The sequence below is a fragment of the Dermochelys coriacea genome, chromosome 4 (assembly GCF_009764565.3).
Source record: "Dermochelys coriacea isolate rDerCor1 chromosome 4, rDerCor1.pri.v4, whole genome shotgun sequence".
NCBI classification, from domain to species: Eukaryota; Metazoa; Chordata; order Testudines; family Dermochelyidae; genus Dermochelys; species Dermochelys coriacea.
This window is the reverse complement of record NC_050071.1, coordinates 22405333-22426145: the sequence shown is the minus strand read 5'-3', so window position 1 is coordinate 22426145 and position 20813 is coordinate 22405333. Positions and strand designations below refer to the sequence as shown.

The window sequence follows — 20813 nt, the reverse complement described above, 5'->3', positions numbered from 1 at the left end:
AATCAGTCTCATACTTCTATAATCCTACAACTTAAATCTATTTCACATACAATGATTATATATGACATGTTAGTTAATCATATCATCACAAAATAAATGAATGATAAAATTAAGTAATTGGCTCCAAAGTGCTTCGAAAATTTCAAGAACTTACTGAAATCTTAATCAAAGATGTGCTCAGCAGTTCTGGAGAGGTGTTTCCCTCCTTCCCCCCCGTATAGTGTGGTAGATGTATTAGGACAAATATACTAATAAAGTGATAGTATTTGCTTTCGATCCATGTGGATATATTCAAATATGTTTTAACAGTCACAGTGCAAGAGATGCACATTTTGAAGTATGCAAACCTCTACAATATCACAGTAAGAACTTGTTACGGAGACTTCTGTGTGCATGAGACCGGAAAAATTTATATGATTGCCAGGGGTGCTTTTGAAAATATTGCCAGTATGTTTTAAAGGGTAAAAAAACCAGACTTGCTAATATCAATTAGGTGAAAGAAAAAGTCAACCAGGAAGCATCATTCACTCCTTGAGCACATACGGAAATTGTCTTAGACCAAATCCACAAGAGATTACAAAGGTGAAACTGCAGATCAAATTAGTATTGGAGAAGGTAGATCAAAGAACAAACAAAGGTTTGCCTCTCAGTGGAGAGAAAATACAAATTACTGTAGAGTTTAAGCCTGAATACTCTAGATCCCAGTCCAAAACTTTGAGTGCTAAAACCTTCTTCAAATACTTCGTATTCAGAGAGGTACAGAAGGATATGATGCAGAATCATGTTCCTAAAATACTACTACACACTATATAAAATATGTTCCAATATTTGACTGAATGTAATAATAGCAAAAGTAATGCCTATGATAAAGCTAATCATTTAATTATAGACAGACTCACAACAAATGACTTATCTCAAAAATGGAATACATATTACAATTGAATACAGGCCTGAGCCATGGAGTGCAGATCTTGATCTGGATCTGAATTCAAACTGTCTACGTAGGTTAGAAGGAATGGGGATGGACAGACTTCAGATCTGGTGTCCTGAATCAGATCCGTTACTACTTGCAATAAAATAGAAAGAGTGCAGATATTTCTAAGTTTGATCCTGACTTACCACATTTGAATCTAGGTTGAGGAACTGATTTCTAGCTTCTTAACCTTTCAAAGTTTGCTAGTGTTCAGACTAAGGTTTTGTGGAAATAGAATTTCTGATAATATCCAAAATTAACTTTCCTTACTGCCAGCTGAACTGAAGATAAGGTCTTTAATGCAGCCCAAAGATCTATCCTTGAGTAATGATGGTTGATATTATAGAATCCTAAATTATCTTTAAAATTACCTGATGCATTTTAAAATGTATGGCTTACAATTTTAACTGCAATGCTTAGTCACTGCACAAAGCGTTTTCTTCTTTTCATGAAAAATGTGTCTTTTCCATTCTCCAAGGACTTAATTGTTAAGGAACAACCATCCTGCCTGGTATTGCAAGATAAATGCTACTACCCATGCTCTGGTTATGATTCTCATCCAAAGCAGTGGTGCAAGATATCAAACTACAGTGTGTTTAATTTAATATGATTTACTTGGAAGCCCACTACTACACTCCTGAAGTTGCCATCATACCTTATATCAAAGCAGTAAAACTGTCACTGAACAATACTGAAATATAGAAGTAGAACAAAGCTTTTAGGAATGAATGGTCTTTATACTCTCAATTACTGAACAGAAAGATTATGCAAGTATTAAGATTTATATAGAATTAAAGAACGATAATGAAACTCTTTAAAAATCTATTTCCTGGGATATGAATATCCATTGCCTACCTCACACTGAAGAGCCACCTGATTACCACAACCACAGGAAAGTGTTTACTGTTAAGCAAAAGAAACCTACCCAGCCTCAGGCCAATTTCTGTCCTCAGCTATATAATCATAAATCTTCGTGAAGTGGAAAGGAATTGCTCATGCGTATCTGAGGGCACAATTTGGTTTTGCTGCTTAAATTGCAACGGAAATGAATATTTTAACAATTCACTCACCGTTTGGCCACTTCAGGCATTTTTGGCTCTTCTTTTTTCTTTGCTTCCCCAGGTGGTTCTATAGGTGTAAGTACTACGGCAGCACAGGAGACTATGGACTGATATGAATCTTCCCGGCAAACTGTGAAGATAAAATATTTTGAGTATTACAAAGCACACTCAATGTCAATTTAAAATTATATATATATTTGTCAAGACTTTCACAGTATGATGAAAAAAAACCCAAATAATTTATCAAACTCTGATTGCCATAATTTTCATAATAATACCTATATTATGGTAGTGCCTACCACAGCCTGATGGTGACAGGAAATGTTCAAACGTATCATAAAACAGGATAGGCCCGGTCCTGCCCTGAAGACCCAACAGTCTAAGCAGACAAACAAATGGTGAGGGGGGGGGGAAAAGGAGCTCAAGTGACTTGCCAAGGCGATTACAAAGCCCAGAATACAGCAAGGCGATTACAAAGCCCAGAATAGACCAGAATTACCAGTCTTGCTCAAGTAATCGGCCTGACCTACTGGACCATGCTGTTTGTCAATTGTCTCTTAATAGGGATTGCTCAAATATTCCAGTGCAGGATGAGGCCACCCTGACTGTATTTAAAATGGGAAGCATGCCAATTTACCTGATCTGAGGATCTTGCCAATGACTTCCAACAAAAGAAGTCTCTACAATAAATGGCCTCTTCCTAAAATACTAAACTATAATTGTTTCAAAAATTATCAGATCTAATACGTGAGAGTCACCGGTAATTTAGTACTAAAGCGGTCACCACACACTGCTACGCATTGCGGAAGATATAGACTTCCTTTACAGCCAAGGTCTACATTTATGAGCTGAAAAAAAGGTGGAAGTAAAATCTGGTGTATTGTACAAAGTGTAGCAGCTTCTTATAGAATGGTTACATAATTGTGAAATATATCATGCATGAGCAAGAAAACACAGAACGAGGTGGCCCATTTTTTAAGCAATGAGTTACTTTCAGTGTTGTCTATAAAAAGAAATTATTAATGTATTCAGGCTGTAGGATCAAGGATGACTGACAACAATCACTAAAAGGGTCAAGAATCTTACAATTGTACCAAGAATTCAAACCAAGGAAAGAGAGGCTTTTCATGAGTGCATATGTTTGTGAAGAGTCATGGCATTTGAGAACACTGAACTGGGGCACTTAACACTGAGGTCTTGTCTCCTCCTTCCCCTGCCCGCCTCCCTTCCAGCCTATGCAACCACTTGCTTACTTCCGATCCTTTCATTCTATGTAAGGAGAGCTAGAGCAAAACTTCATCTACACTCGACCTCAGTGGGCTGCCTCACCAGCACAAATGAATAGTTCTATGTTACAGCATGCACCACGATCTGGAGAATTTTCAGTTATTACCGTGGATTTAGGGCACCCCAAAACTACATTGCCTAACTGATTTCACAGCATCTCAGTATAACGGTTATTTTCATGAACCCCACCCAGCATAGAGACACTGATGCAACAAGATCTACTTTAAGTCAGGGATGGGGTAGCATTTAAAGCAGTAGTTCCCAAACTTGTTCCGTCGCTTGTGCAGGGAAAGCCCCTGCCGGGCCGGTTTGTTTACCTGCCGCATCCGCAGGTTCAGCCGATCATGGCTCCCAGTGGCCGCAGTTCGCTGCTTCAGGCCAGTGGGAACTGCTGGAAGCGGCATGGGCCAAGGGACGTACTGGCTGCCGCTTCCTGCAGCTCCCATTGGCCTAGAGCAGCGAATCGCGGCCACTGGAAACCGCGATCGGCAGAACCTGCTGATGCGGCAAGTAAACAAACTGGGCTTTTCCTGCTCGAGCGGCGGAACAAGTTTGGGAACCACTGGTTTAAAAGAAAGGTTTATGGCAGGCTTAGAACCTGAAACTAATTGGTATATATGGGCTTGATCCAGCACCCATTAAGTCTTTCCATTGAATGCAGCAGGTTTTGAATCAGGCCCTCCAGTACATCCTCGTGGGCTACCTAATTTATCTTCATTGCCGAGCTTCACAGGAGTAATGGAGCAAAACTCTTGTGACCAATTTGCATGGAAACAGGCCACTGAGAAAATATTTATGATTCTATTGGTGAGATATGCCAATATTTTATTGTCTGTGAAAAGTTCTCTGACATTTTGCTACCTTTTTATCAAGGATTCTCTCTTTGTTCTGACATTCTCATCATCTAGGGGTTCCCACAGATTATTTTCTATATTGTTATTCAACATCAGCTGTCCACTCTTGCTTTACAATACCCTCATGCAAAATCCAAGACTGTTGTGAAATTCAGCATGTATTTAATCGAGTAACACATAATAGTCAATATTAAAAAGAATTATAACGTATTGTGAGAGTGTGTTCCCAATAGAATAAATTCTTCATTTTAATGAACACATTTGCAATTAAACATGGGCTGGCCTCCACCTGAGCATCACCAAGTGGCCAAAGGTCATTCTACGGCATTCCAACTCTGTTTTCCCCCTCTTCAGAGCCCTTTAAGAACTGATTGTCCACATGTAGCTCAAACAAGCTCTTTCTTGGAATCTACTTTATTGAGTCCTCTGGTCCTCTAGGCTTTAAGGCCAGTTCATTGTCTGTCTGCCGATTAACAAAGCACAAGCTCAAGCAGTCTTTGGCCCAGCTGGCCGTCACAAGTCTCTTCCCTGCTCAGACAGGGTCTCCCCGAGGCCTCCCTGCCTGAAGAGCCTTCTCCCACTCTCTCCTGCTTCTTCAGCTTTTTCTCTGCTGATTCAGGACCTGCAGAAGCCTTCTTGCTCCCTGCAGTATCTACAGCCACAGCTGCAATCTCCTTGTCTTCCCCACTTTACTGCAACTTCCTGCATTTTTTTTTACATGCGGATCACTTGATGCAACCCAGGTGTGGCTCATCCTTTAACCAGGGCTGGCTTATCCCCAGGGTCTCCAGCCCATGAGCATCCATCCCTTTGTGATGTCATGAGTGAAACATCTTGTTCTCTCATTCTCTGCCTTTTATAATCTTCGCCAGCTGTAGTGGCTAGATTGTAACCTCAAAATCCAGTCCAATTAAGGGACAGTAGATAGTGAATAACTGTGTTAGCCCAGGAGCAGGACAGGGACTGAACTGTGATTCTGAGAATAACAATTCAGATACCTTATTCCATGATGGAAGTATGCTGCATCAGCCCCTTTCCGGCCACAGATGACTACCGCCTCCACCAAGGCTCAGCTCTGCCGGATGCTACATGATGGGATGGGACAGGAGCGCATGGCACAGAGTCTCACCTGTGCAGGAAGAGGAATAGCATCTCTCCCCTATGCAGATGATCTGGAGATGTGGGTAAATCACAGAGGAATAAGGGGGATATTTACGGTCTTGTGCAGGCATGCAGCAGGGCTCATGACTTTCCTGAGTGATTAAGATGAACAGTACAGATGGCCCAAGCATGGGAAGAAATCCATGAGATGTTGACAGGAAGAGAAGCTGTACATTAATGCATACGTGGAATTCAGGTGACTATCTTTGAATACACTTGACATCTTCCAGGATTTTTTATCCATATATAATAAAATATTTGTGTCCCTTCTTGAGTTTGTCCAAACCACTGGAAATATAAACAGAACTAGTTTCTAAAATGTCACTTTCATCTCTTCCTTAAAAGTGATGTCTATAACCTAATCACTGTCCTATATATTGACCAACAAAAGAAGGCTGACTCCAAAGACAAGTTGGACAAGTATATGCTTCTCTATATACTTTATTTTATATCTGGGAAATAAACTGTCGCTACATACACATAAACAAAGAGGCAAATATTGTATGTGTGCACTGCCAAATGCCCTCTCCAATACACATGCAAAAATAGGACAATTCGGGACCATGCAACTATCCTTTATTTTTATTTTATAACAGTAGACTAGGTGCCCCTTCAAACAGCTATAGTTTTATACTGTCATCTTGCAACTTTCAGAGTGAACATCCAGAGCTATCTGATCCCTATTTAAAGAACCTGCAGTGGATATTCTGCCTGATCATTTTGATCAATTAGTGTATTCTTATTCAAATAATCTTTTCCAGAAGAACTTCATATGAGTGGACCAACTCCTGAAATCTGACTACTTTTGTTTAGTAGGCAAGTGGTTTACTGTGGTAGAATACATATGTTCTTTACACATATGTTTAAAGGTGAAGGTGAAGCCTTCTTAATCCTGCAGAGGTTTATTTGCTTGATCAGAATTTATTCTGAGTTTGGGACATTTGATCAACTGTTTCTTCTCCTTCCAGCTTCTCACAGAGGTGCAACGTTGGCATCGCTTCTCAAAGCAACTACATCACTACCTTGCTATCTTGAATCTCTGCACACCCAGCAGTACCTCATTATGGTACAGGGTAATTAACTAAAATGTCATGAAAAGGTGGCAGCAAGGGAAGAAGCAATATTCATATCCTCTCCTCTTATTATCTGTTCATAAATTTCATTACAGAAATAAGAATATGCCTGACTGCAGGCCAGGGGTGTCAGATTTGAAGAAATTTTGGTGGTGCCCAGAAGGCCCAGAGTTCCAATCTGCCTAAAGATCTGTGAGGGAGTTTGGGTCGGGGGAGGAGGTCTGAGGTACAGGACCTGGGCTGGGGCAGGGGTGTAGGATGTTTGAGACATTGGGCTCTGGGATGGAGTTCGGGTGCTGGGTGCAGGCTCTGGGCTGGGGCAGGGGTGAAGGAGGGGGTGAGGGGTGCAGGCTCTGGGAGGGAGTTTGGGGGCAGGAGAGGGTGTGTGGAAAGGGGGTGCAGGCTCTGGGATGGAGTTTGGGTGAAGGCTCTGGGCTGGGGATGCAGGCTCTGGGAGGGAGTTTGGGGGCTGGAGGGGGTGTGTGGGAAAGGGGTGGGGATGCAGGCTCTGAGGGGGTGCGGCACTTACGGGGAGGGGACTGCCATCATATGTGGCTTCCTTCCTCCCCTGCTGCCCCTCACCATAGCCTCACTGGGGGTGGGGGATGGGCTGCCCCTTGCCCAGTGTTAGGCAGGAGTGGTGGCAGGGCAGGGCAGAAGTGGGGGGCGGATCACAGGGTCAAACACTCACCGAAGCCCCAGCAGCTGGTCAGGCGAGTGAGGTCCACTCCAGTTATCTCCTGCCGGGAGGAAGCCACCTCAGGGTCTCCTCCTGGTGGGTGGAGAGGGAGGGGAGGGCTGCCAAGCATATGTGTGCCTCCTTCCTCTCCCCCTCCTGAGATTCAGCAGCAGCAGCCAACTGCCTCAGCTTGGCGCCGGCTCTGCTCTTGTGCTGTAGCCTTAGGCAGCAGCAGCAGTTGGCACCGGCAGACGAGGGAGAGCTGCGCCACTTTCATTCGGGCAGGGACGCTCCGGGACTTGGAGGGATGCTCCTGGACCCCGGTGAGGCATGTGGGGGGGGGCAGGCAGGGTCTGCAGGCCACTCCAGGGGGCCGGGGGAGAGACCCAGCTCCTAACATTGGTGGAGCAGGGCCCCCAGCCCTGAATATTCCTGGAGCCTGGGCACCATGGGCCCATACAACTCGCCACCCCTGCTGCAGGCTATCAGCTTTCATATAAGACTAATGGCGAAAGATTATGTACTTTTAAAGGAGGACATTTTGCTTTCACATTTTCCACTTCTTGTTTTCCGCTAACAACGTTTTTTTTCCTTATATGTACTGCTGGCATGCACTTTATTAATAATCATCGGTGTCATAATTTTAAATAGTACCTTTTATCCTGAAGGATCCCAAAACACTTACAAACCTCTAGGGATTTGTATACATATAGGGATTTAGCTGCCAGTTAACTATAGCCCCTTCTGGGATGAAACAAAATCTCTGCAGCACACTGGGATGTTACACAAGTTAAGCCATTTCCAACTGAAACTGCAGGGAAAATTTAGGTAAACAAAAATATTTACCTGAGTTGAAATTTAGCCAGAACACCACAGCATAAATGGCCCTCTCACTCTATTATTAAATTATTTGTTTAAGCAATTGCTTTATTTCGTTCTATTGTCATACTGAGTTTTGTTTCTGCATGTATTACTGCATTTGATGGTGTAGATTTAGGATATGCTATTTTTTAAGCTGGGAAACAGTTCTATCAAATTATTTATGTGCATGTGCTTTAATGTTTATTCCCCTCTGTGCGTTATGGTTCACTAGCCCTTACTAATGATATTTTTTTCCTGGTTATGTTAATATTGTTCTTGTTGGATTTGGTATAGAGAGAAATTTGCAAAATACTTACATATTTTCAATTCAAATACTGATTCCCATTTGTACCACACCACATTGCGTAACAAGATGGGGCTTCCTTCCATCCATGAATAAGAAATGTACCCATCGTCAAAAGTAGATGATTAGATTTAATATATTTCACTTCACTTATTATCAACAAATAAGCAAGGCAGTAATAAATTCAGATATTTACACGGTTGAAAAACAACACTGAAATGTAGTGTCTGAATTTCCAAGCTCATCTATAGTTTTGGCTCATTGCCTAACTAAGATAATCACAGGTTTCAGAGTAGCAGCCGTGTTAGTCTGTATTCGCAAAAAGAAAAGGAGTACTTGTGGCACCTTAGAGACTAACAAATTTCACGAAAGCTTATGCTCTAATAAATTTGTTAGTCTCTAAGGTGCCACAAGTACGCCTTTTCTTTTTGCCTAACTAAGAGTATACCTCATGCAAACAGTACAAATATAGGGCCTGATTCTGATTTTCTTACTCACGTTGAGTAGCACCTAGCTCCACAAATTGAGAAGTAAGGTTCTACTCAACATATATCGGTATCAGACTCTGGCCCATTGGGAGAAATATACAGAGTAGCACTACTTCTGCCATATGTGGTGATTTCTTTCAATACCACATGTTTTGTGTTACTATACTAATCACTAACTTGTTTCACAAGAGCTGGCCCTGGCCCTCTAAACAGAAATATTTAGTATGAAATCTGAGATCCAGTTTTGCTCAATTTGTAGGATAGAAAAAAATTGCTCTTTTAATTGCCTGCTAAACGCCAGGAAAGTGGTAACAAAATATGTGAAGGACATGCAAACTTTATGGTTGGGTTGGCACTAGATGTCTCATTAGCACATGTGCTTTTGCAAACCTCCAGGATTTGTGTGTCCTTAAAACCCATTCATTACAACAACCGAGCACAAAATCAGAGTTAAAGTATATAAACAACTAATTTTATACTCTACATAACAATTTCTTTTGCTGTCAGCAACAGTAATATTTACTACCACAGAAATGCATTAGAAATTGAAAAACTTCTGGCAAAATATCTTGTAAGTCACATACAAATGAGACAATACTTTCTAAAAATGTTGTCTCCTTTTTTTCATAGTACAAGGACAGCTCTTGTAAACAAACCCATAATGACTGCAAAATTAAGAAAATAATGAGAAGAGCCAGGATACTATTTATGGTCATTTAGGGTATGTCTACACTGCAATTAGACTCTTGCGACTGACCCATACCAGCTGACTTGGGCTAAGGGGCTCAGGTGAAGGGGCTGCTTAACTATGATGTAGATGTTGCAACTTGGGCTGCAGCCCGAGCTCTGGGACCCTCATACCTCACAGGGTCTTAGAGCCTGTGCTCCAGCCCAAGCTCAAATATCTACACTGCAATTATGCAGCCCCTTAGCCCGAGACCCATAAGTCCAGGTCAGCTGGCATGGGCCAGCCACAGGATTTTAATTGCAGTATACACATATCCCCTGAGAAATATTTATGTACTTATATGAATATATGTCCACAGATTACTGAAACAGGAAAATACAGTCATTTCATGTAATGTACATCTCTTCTAACATTCTTCAACTTGTGCTGTAATAAAGTAATGAAGTTTTGTTGTAACACCTGAAATTTCCTTTCAAATCTTGGGCCAGGTCACCACTATAATTTTACATCAGTATAACTACATGAAAAATCCACACACCCCAATGGTCATTGTGATAGCTGATGTAGACAGTGCTATGTTGACAGGAAGACTTCTGTTGACATAGCTAACACCTTTCACAGAGGTAGATTAACTATGCCACTTCACTGAAGCATTTTATGTGTAGACCTTGCCCTTGATGTTTAACAAGTAGCTCAGATATTTACTACTAGTTATGCTTGGCTCAGGTCAATCCTTGTTGGTTTATGTACACCCAGAAGATAATGTATTACCAGAGGAAGATATTGTCTTTTCTTTTCAAGAACAATGAGAATTACTAATGTCTCAAGTTTCTCTTAATTCAGGTCATTAACTTTATTAATACAGAAGTTTTAATTCCCCTATTTAATAATGCAAATGGCCAGGAGTCATTAACATCTGACAGCTGTTCAATAACCTGTGTGAAAGGAGTTAGTGGCCTCAGTCCAGCTCCCAGTAGAAAGGTATCCAACAAAACAAAAACCACCACAAAGGGTACTAATTAGCATCATAGCAGGGATAACTGAATCATCATTAACTGGTCATAGAGAGTGAAATACACTCTCACTACCAGAGATGGGTCCTCCAAGGAAACACTAAACCATATCTGTGGGACAGTACTAGGCAAGCTTATACTGCCAAATATGATCTAGCTAGTCTGAGGATAAAAAGAGGACTACCGTTCACAAATGCTAGATTCATTATAAACCGTTTTTAATACTTGAAAAGAGGCAGAATCAGGTTAGCATTGCTCAACAAAAAAATATGCTTTCTTGATGCAAGAAACCAGAAGGTCTGATGAAACTAATAGCAAGTACTACATATTTAGAAGACATAAAGGAAAATTTTCAAACAATGTGTAGCTGAACTAAGAGATGTTGCGCATCAGAGCCAAATAAGAGGTGCGGGATTTAAAAGAGCTGGATAATTAAAAGCATTGCACATGACGCATGCTAAGCTATGAATAATCAAGTATCATAGTTTGGGACATACACTGATTTCCGAGAGGTCAGGAAAGAATCCTTCAACCGCAGTATCCACACAACAGGCTAGGTGTACTATATTGTTTGATAACTTTCCCCTGAAACATCATGCATGGGCCATTCCAAAGACAGGCCATGGAAGTATAGGGAACAGTGTTTGAATCCAGCCTGGAAAATCCTACGTGCCTGTTTATTACAGAATGCAGCAAAGAGTGTTTGTGATTACACTGGCTAGCACAATGGGACCACAATACAAGTATTGATGATACAGCCTCTTCCCTAATTTTTTTCCCCTAGTCATGATAAGACTCAGGTAAGGGCCTTAATATTTGAGCCTATTAAATGTATATATAATTAAAGATAGGTAAGAGCTGAAACACCCCAGGCTACTAACCACTGATTATTCAATGCAGCAACTCAGACTAATGTTCAGAGCTTAACAAATACCACTGAGAATGAGAGATTTTTGCTACTCATTAAAGTGATCAGTCCATTTATACATGTATACTTTCTGTGATGCTCACCACTTTCCTTCCACATAAAGCTTCACCCCATCTCTTTGCCTCTTATTAAATTCCACTCTTTTATAGTCTCTGTGGGGACAATATATGCTTGCCTGGCCAAAATTCTCTATATAGTTACCAGTAAAAGAAACCTGCAAACCTAATAAATGCTGAATAGCATGAGAACAAGATGCAGAGACATCACGCTAGGGTTACCATATGTCCGAGTTTCCCCATATATTTTCTCTTTTTTTGATCCTCCACCCTCTCTCCAGGTCAATTTTTCAAATAAGAGGAAATATCTGGGATTTTTGCAGAGCAGATACTGCAGCTCAGAAAGGAGCTGGCTCCATGTCCCAACTGGTCCCTTTCCAGCAGCCACAGCTGCTGGATCCTGCCGACTCAGGCCCAAGCTCCCAGCTCTGAGAAGGGGGCAAGGCAGGGAAGAGCTGACGGAAAACTGGCTCTGCGTCTTGGGCCTGCCACCATGACAGGGAGTGACACTGTCCCTCACCTCGAGTGTGAGGCCATGGGTACCCCTCAGCACCCCCAGGTACCCCTTGAAATATACACACATCCCCCAACACCCATCAAAAAACCCCTCAACTGTCTATATCCACCATTCCCCCGCACCCTCCCAGTAGTGTCCTCTTTTGGGGAACCTGAAAGATGGTAACCCTACATCACACTACCCTTCACATTTACTTTGATTACACCTACCATGTGGAAGGTTGGTCTGAAATGTGGGGAACGCAGTTTCAAAGCCATTTTGGTTCCCTTCTTAATGCATTTCTTTTTATGACGTGAGGAATGGAAGCATGAAGGAATTTTAATGGGCTAAGCTTTCTTTTATTCCAAAATAATTTGGAAGCGTTATCCTTCCTCTCTGACGAAGGTGATTCTTTATTTTAAAAATGTTTAACGATCCAGTACAGAACACATGGACACTAATCTCCAAGTGTACGGTGAAGGAAAGGTTTGTTGCACACGTGCAAGTACTCCATTTAGCTGTCTGATGAAAAGTAAATGCAAGGAAATATATTGCTGCAGATCAGTAGCAGCACCTGGCAGGGCTCCTGCCCTTTTTTCAAGGTGCACAGGATAAAGATCCATCCTGGTCCTCCCCACTTGTATGGTCACTTAGGGTTACAGGAGAAAGACATTTTCCTGAGGCATATGGGAAAGGGGTTAAATTGGTATAGAGACAAAAAGATGTGTCTCTAACATTTGATTGTTGTTATTTTACAATTGAGAAACACACTGCAATCATATAATAAAAACTCTATTGTCATGCAGATGCTTGAGAAAGAAGAGTTGAGGTTGCATGCACCAAGAGAGAAGTTATAAATAGCAAAATAATATGAATGATAGCCCTTAAATTTATACCACGTTAGTGCGTGCTTGAAGAAAGACCAATAGGGACTCTGCCACTTTGTTATTAGTATAGTCAGAAGGAATTGTATGAATAATTGCTACCGTTTCTACTACCAATAGGATATATGATACACAGGATCATTGTTTCTAAAATACAGATCGGGAGCTACTGCATTTTTTTTCACTTGAATTATTCAATTATTGAGGAGTAGAAATGAAAAGTGTTGGGGGGAGCATTTAAAAGAAGCAACCCTGGCCACCTGACCAGGAGCTGTTGGTATTAGAGTAATTTCATAAGAGATGAGCTTGTGATCCCAAGCGTCTTTTAATTCTGGCAACCCTGATAAGAACTGTGGTTAATTTATCCAATGAAGCACTTTGTTGATTAACATTTCATTAATTAAAAGAAAAGCTATGCTAATATAATCTGTCTCTTGTTAGTTCTTTTCACCAAAGAAAACCTCAACTCTATAACTAAAATGTTAAATAACAGTCTTAAATAACATGGTGAACCTCAAAAGTTTTGGATTTTCATTTGTATAGACCAGGGGTGGCCAAAGATACTGACCCTCTGAGTCACATATGACAATCTTCAGAAGTTCGAGAGACAGGGCACACCTACCAGGGCTTGGGGCTTCAGCACCACAGGAGGTACCTGCTGGGGCTTGGGTCATCAGCCTTGCTCTTGCTGAATCCCAGAGCACTAGCAGGTGCACTCTGTGGGGCTGAAGACTCGAGACCCCCAACCCTATTGCGCAGAAGCCCCTATCCCACTATCCCACTGCAAAGCCAGGGTCCCAAGCTCCCCTCCGCGCCAGCCTGGTAGGTGGAGAATGGGGCCGGAGGGATCCACAAGCCTCACTTTAACTGTAAAAGAGTTGCATACGGCTTTCAAACCACGGTTTGGCCACACCTGGTATAGACACTCAGAATGTTGGTCCTTCTCTAGATCTCTTGCACAATGGGGCTGGAAGTCCTTGTCAGAACAAACTCTCTCCCAAATTCTCTAATTCTGGTTTCAGATTGAGACACGAAAGAAAAAAAACCAAACCCAAGACCTTTACAGCAATATTTTGACACCTGACCTTGCAGTCCTCCCCAAAGTGCGGGGCGGGGGGGGGGGGGGGGAGGGGAGTTAGAAAAAAAATTAGAAATCTCAGAAAATCTTCAGTTCTGATCTGCATTTTGAAGAACAATGTCTGTGTATTCTTATGCTAGTGAACTTGTTAAAATTATTTTAAAATTCTCTGAGTTACATGCGCACCACTGCATTGTGGTATACAAGAGAAAGGTTTGAGTGCCACTTCAGGGAGCATGAGGTCCGGAAAGGGCACCAAAACATCAAGGTATGCCTTTTCAATGTGCTCAGCATTTTTTAGGTGCCGGATCACTTTGATTTAAAAGTCAATTTTACAAAGCTTGCACTCCCCTTTATAATTCCGTTTTGATTTTTCAAATCTCGATCCTATTTTGTGACTACAAACAACTGATCCTCTTCACCCATTCCTTAGATTCCTGAGTGGCCAGATCTATTTTTTTTTCATAAATGCAGAGATGCCACTTAACCTAAGCACTTTGGCAAAATCCAAGTACAATTTCAATTCAACAGTCTCCTTCTCAGCCCTGGACACACAATAAAATCTTTCTGTTGTACTCTGTATCATTAAGCCTTAAAGCCCTGGGAGCTCATGCTTAAAACTGTGTGAAAGGTCACCACACTTGGGGATAAATACACATTTCACCAGCCTACTTATGTACGTAAAGAATATGCTGTACATTCCCTGCTGCTAGAGACTAGATTTGATTTAGGCCTTGGGAAAAAAAGGAAATAAATATATATCCATACCATTACTAGTTCTATGCTTACTCGAGCCCCTCTTATCCCTCAGATCACTGCTACATTTCAAAATATCAGCCAAATGAATGCCTAGGAGAATGGAACTATATGCCCATAGTGCCCAAAGGGTTAGTTGTAATAATTCTGCAATAAAACCGCAGGGCCAAGTCTTAAACACAGAGTAGTCACAATCAGAAAAATTGTAATAGCTACAATTAGAGGTCCATTACTAGCAAATGAATTACATCCTATCAGCTTCATGTGTTTTCCACCTTTTTCGTAGTAGTCATAAAGGCTGCACTTGTATCTCCTTTGTGTTATCTAGATTGGAGCCCAAGTGAGAAGATTATGCAACTCTGCATTAATCAGAAAAGATGGCATTTTTATGACATGCTAGCAGTTCTGTAAAATTTCTGCCACCCTTGGAATTCATGGATGTCCAACAGCCTATCCAATAACACAGTGGCTAGTGGCAATCCATTTGCTGGAAAGCATAACTGAATCCAGGTTCCTAAAGTCTGCACCATATGTACATGAAGTGAAATTAAAGTGAATATAAAATTAAGTTGAAAAGGTGGTAGTAAAACAAGTTTTTCTTCTTAGTATAACATTACTTTTAACAATGTTTTAAACATACTTCACTTCTTCCCGCTCAACCCCAACCAGAACGTTTAACAACATGTCGTTACAATACTTTGTAAGAGAAGAAAACACAGTTGGAACATATTAGCATAATACAGAGTGTCATTTAAAGAAAAAAGCATTGGTTCTTCAACTTTGTGTTGCTTAATACACCAGAAGTGCTGACAGAACACATTTCAACAACATGTTGGGCCAGATTGTACTTCAGTAATGGGCAGCAGTATAAAACTCCGAGATCATAGTTCACTGAAGTCAGTGGAGCTATGACAAGTTTCACCATCTGAGGATCTATTTTATTCTTAGATGTTTTTCTAGCCCTTTTATGTTGCTACTCTTTCAATATGATAACCGTATCAGGAAATGTTATAAATTTAGAAGGCCAAATAAATGGGAATCTCACACTGGTATTTGAAGAAATGGTATTTAAAAATTAAGTACAAATTGTGTTTTCCAGCTGTAACTCTTTAATGACGCCGACAATGTACTTTAAGTATATCTATTCATACTTGAGACTGCTCCTCAGACTTGAACTTTCTCATCTGTAGTATTTGTTCTGCGGTACTATAACAATTTTAAGTAGTTCAAACAGTTTACATATGAATTGACAAATTACCATTCAGTGTAGAAAATAAAACTGTGTTCTGCATATATGTAAGAAGTCAAAGTCTAGCCGCACGTGCATGCTGTATTCCCACTGATTTAAATGCAAGTTACTGCACAACATTTGAACACAGAATTTGTCCCAAAGACACTGAGGTGGAACATTTTTTGTGTCCACCCACTAGTCCTGTCCCTGAATTCATGAAGATGTAAAATGATGACCCAGTTTACTTCATTTAGGGTTGCCAACTTCCTAATTGTTGGTAACCAGACCCCTGAGACCCCGCCCCCTGCCCCATCTCTTTCCCCAGGCCCAGCCCCCTCTCTTCCCCCAAAGGCCCAGCCCCATCCCTCGCTCCTCTGCCTCCCTCCCCCCATCTCTCACTGGATCATCTCAAGGAGCCTGCCTGCAGGTAGGAGACAGCCCTGACTGAGAAGGAGATGGGGCAGATTAATGACCTGGTGGCCTGCCCCTGCCTCGCAGTAACCTCATTTTTGGTTTGGGTGCCATTTAGGGTTGCCAGTTCCACGAAAACTAGGCATCTGGCAACCCTAAATGGCACCCGGACATAGAAGCCAAAACCAGACTGTCCTGGTAAAAACTGGATGGGTGGCAACCCTAATTTAATCTATGGTAATTCTATGGCCCCATTCCATTAATGTAATGTCTGGGTGCCTCACAACACCCCTCTAAGATACAGAAGTACTTTTATCCCCATTTGTACAGAGCGGGAACTGAGGAACAGCAAGATGCTGTTATTATTTGTATTACCATAGCACTAGGAACCTCAAGTTACATCTACACTTACATCAGCGTGGAGAGTACAGACACTGCACACCCAGCCAGCATGGGTATAAGTAATAGTGTAGACAGTGAGGCACAGCTTAGGCAACTAAAGTAGAGTGCCCTACATGCCTGAATCCTAACATACACGTGGCTCTCTACATGCCCAAGCAGGGCCTCCCACATCTACACGGCTAATTTTAGCAGCCTCGCGTCTTGCTGCCTCCCCGCTGTGAGGGGCTTTCATTGCTGCATGTGGCTACACATCACAATGACAAGTGTGAATGTAGCCTGCTTTCATTGATGCACGGTTCTACACGCGTATTGCCTGTACTCTACAAACCATCATAAGTGTAGACAAGGCTTCTGTCATGAACCAGCCACCAGTTGTGCTAAGCTCTGTACAAATGTAGAACAAGGAAACCATCTCTGTGTCCTAGTGACGTACCAATGATCCCAAAAGAAATCTTTGGTACTACCCTGAACTGAACCCAAGACCTACTGAGTCCCAAGCTAGCCTCCTAACCACAAGACCACTGGGTGACATTTCAACAGGGTCATTGGAGTTTTTAGGTTTTTTGTTTTTTTTTTTTACGTTTTCAGCTTTAGTCTCATAGAAAGATCACAACAAATGTTTGTTGTAAATCTTTCTAAAACATTTTACAATAATAAATATCTATCAAGCACTCACTACATGTGCTTCATTTTAGGGTAAATTAATTTGCTAGCACTTAAATAATATAGCAAGCTTTTTGTATTCATTTCTGAATGTGTATCTTTTTAAAATTAAACCTATTACAAAATAAACTATGAACTAATCCCCAAATTTTGTATGTAACTATTGCTTACAAGCCACAATTTAAATAAGTAAATCAATATTTATACTACGTTTGTTACATGTCTTCATAGCCAGGTTGGATATCAAATTAAATTTCTGCTTAAGTATTTAATACTCTACTTTGTTAGCCTTGCTTCCACAAAAAAAAGCCAGCATATTGTGATGATGCATCACATGGCAATAAGTCACCAGAACAGAGAAATACTAACCTCCAATTCAAAATATCAAGATTCATAGATATAGTAAGAGATCTTTATGGATATGGGACAGGCACATGAAAAACAGGACCGTCCTTCAAATTTCAAGACTTTATGTATGGTGTTAAGTTTGTCTCAACTAATTAACTGGATGAGTTTGTTAACTTAGGCCTGGTCTATACTCAAAACATACACCAAGATATCCGTGTCAGTCAGGGGTATGAAAAACCACACCCCTACTGACATAGCTACATCGAGAGAAGAGTGCTTCTGAAGGCATAGCTAACATCGTTGGCGGAGGTGGTGTTCCTACACTGACAGCAAAACTTCTTCTGTCAGTGAACACTATGGGTATGTCTACACTTGCAGAGTTTTAGCGCTGTAAGTTTCACCGGTGAAAGTAAAGCGCTGGTTTGTGTACTCAATTCCTCAGGCAATAGAGAGTGTTTACATTAGCAGCACTTCTATCGCCAATGAGAGCAGCACTCTAGGACAGCTATCCCACAGTGCAGCTCCCTCCAGTTTGACGATGGGTCTTGTGGGAAGGAGTGGAGGGTGATCCTGGGTCCCTGCACAGCCTCCTCTCCCCAAACACTGATAAGCTCCAGTAGTCCAGCACTGCTCCAAGCAGGGGATCGTTTGCTCCGTGGAGCAACCATTGTCACCCGGTCCGATGATATGTAAGCACTTGCCAAGAAAACAGGAAGGGGAATTTTAAAGTTCCTGGGGCTTTACAAGGGGAGGGGTGGATATCTGTTTACCTGGCAACAGAGCAGCAGAGCTGCTGGCTAGAGTGGCCACCTAGGCACTGTGGGATATCCTCAGGAGGCTAAAAGCTGTGTAAACAAGAAGAACGTCTTCACTTGCACATCAGCACAAAAGCATCACCGGTAAGAGCTGTACACCTCTTGTGGAGATGGTTTTCTTTTTTGCAGTGAAACTTCTGAGTTTCACTGCAAAAAGTAATTGGCAAGTGTAAAAGCTTCCATGGTTTTTGTGCAAAAAAGAGACTTTTTCTGCTTTTAAAAGTGTAGACATGCCCTTAATCTACACTAGGGGGCTATGCCAGCATAGGCTATGTCTTACACTACAGAGCCTAAAATAAGGCTGTATACATGAAACATCTCCGTTTCAAAGTTGTCCTGGAAAAGAGGCCCAGTTTCAAACATTCACATGTTAAATTGCCTTTGAACTGATTAACCATGCCATAATTTGTGCTACTTACATAAACAATCATGTACTCAATGGTTTAGATGTGATTCTGGCTGCTCACATGAAGCTGCACAATAGGTGCTAGGCATAGGAGCAGGTGAGAACCAGGCAGCCATTTTCTCCACTGGATCACCTGTCCACAGAATAGTCAAAATTCTGGTGCTACCTGAGTGTCAAGTGCAGAGGGATGTGTTAATGCTGTCAGGAGTTTAGCTGTTTCAAAGCTGGAAGCGAAGGCAGTCCATGCAGCACCCTTTAAAAGGGGGTAGTAGGTGCACGCCCAAGCACGCCTAGAGATATTTCCACTCAAGCACTCCTGGAGATATTTTGAATGCCTATGGCATGTGCCCTGGTGCTGTGTACGTCTGCACCCCTTCCCAGGGTGCTATACATTTGTTGGCTTTTATAATTTTAGTCCAAATTCTAAGAAGCATCTGTGAGAGTCCCTCATGGCAATTAATGTTGTTTTAAAACCTATTTTTCTCTTTTAAATTATTGGGCCAATTCACAGACTATCCTTGTAAAGTGTGGACAGAGTTCTACTCTGTTACGCCATTGTGCGCTCACTGCTGATTTCAATGGAATTAGTTGGGATGCACACAGATATAACAGTGGAATATGGCCCCCTTAGTCTAAGGAAAAATATCTCGAGTGTGAAAACCATCTCGTTCAGGTGAAATGTGAGTGCCAAGACATTTGCACAAGCAGTTTTCACAATCACAGAAAAATCTCTGCAAAAACCATTATGCTGGTCCAGTAAAAAGTGTAAGTGTAGCTATGTGTCATGCAACAACAGAAAGCTATTCATTTTTTCCATTTCATATTTGGGCACATAGTACACAAAACTTAGCATTAAACTATCAAGACATCATCTTTAAATAATATTCATTACTGTAAGATATTATGATTAGTGGTTTGGTTCTGAAGGAGTGCAGTACTCATGCTTTTCAACTGACAATAACTGGGGGGTTGGTGAGGGAGAAACACCCTTGCTAGCTTTCATCAACCAATTACCATGCAGGAAGATGTCACCATTAAATGTTTCTGACACTGTTATTTGTGACTTGTTTTGTGACCTGGACATTACTAAAAAACATATTTAGAAATGAGTGAAAGGTTACTACATTAGACTACTGATCTGAGCCTCAACTATCATGTCTAATTGTGCCAAATTGCAGTACGTGTCATAATTCTATGATGCGATTTATCCATTAGCAAATAACAGAACCTCCCTCATTGCACGTAGGACTTCAGGTCAGGCTCAAGATACGGTCCAAATAAAAAAATTCATTTATTCACAAAGAGGCTAAAGATGGTAATCAGCTAAATTCACCTTCCACTGAGAAAATGTATAAATATATTAGAAAAGTCTGAGAAATATGTATAATATACTGTGCTTGTTTAGTCATTTAGACATCACTGCCTTTAAGATAATCCTATCACGGTAACTAAGAACAGGAATGTGATCAGGTGGGTGGGATCTTGGCTTTATTGCTAACTTGACATCAAAATAACACCTTCAGCATCCCTGGGAAGACAGTGCCATTGACAGAAGAGCTTTATAATGGAATAGAGAGCTGTGGTCAAGTTGATGGAAGATACACGGCATGGTTTCCTGTCTCCACAGGAGTTTGGCAATTGATTGGTTGATGGATAAATTTCGGGAGGCAACTGTTGGCGGTGTTGAGCGGAACACCATCATGCTTTGAAAGCTCAAATACTCCAGTGACACTAAATCAGGGCAACTGATGGCGGATTTGGTCAGGCAAGAAGCAGAGCTCATTTATCTGGGTATTAATATAGATAAACTAAGTCCCTAGCCATTGCCATCAAGCAGCTCCAGATTACCACTAGCCTAATATTTACCTCTCTGTATGGGACATTGAACAGCTGGCAA

General features: G+C 41.4%; 1 protein-coding gene across 9 annotated transcripts in view; it reads right to left on the bottom strand.

Annotated features, from left to right (window-relative positions):
• Positions 1–20813, bottom strand: part of CCSER1 (coiled-coil serine rich protein 1) — a 1112896-nt gene that overhangs the window by 825759 nt on the left and 266324 nt on the right. For all 9 annotated transcript variants that reach the window (XR_005292660.2, XM_043512606.1, XM_038400041.2 and 6 more), the window contains exon 5: positions 2044–2164. Coding sequence is in view for 8 of the 9 variants with exons in the window: in XM_043512606.1 (XP_043368541.1) it covers positions 2044–2164 (121 nt within the window). In the remaining variant the exon portion in view is untranslated. The remainder of the gene's footprint in view (positions 1–2043; positions 2165–20813) is intronic.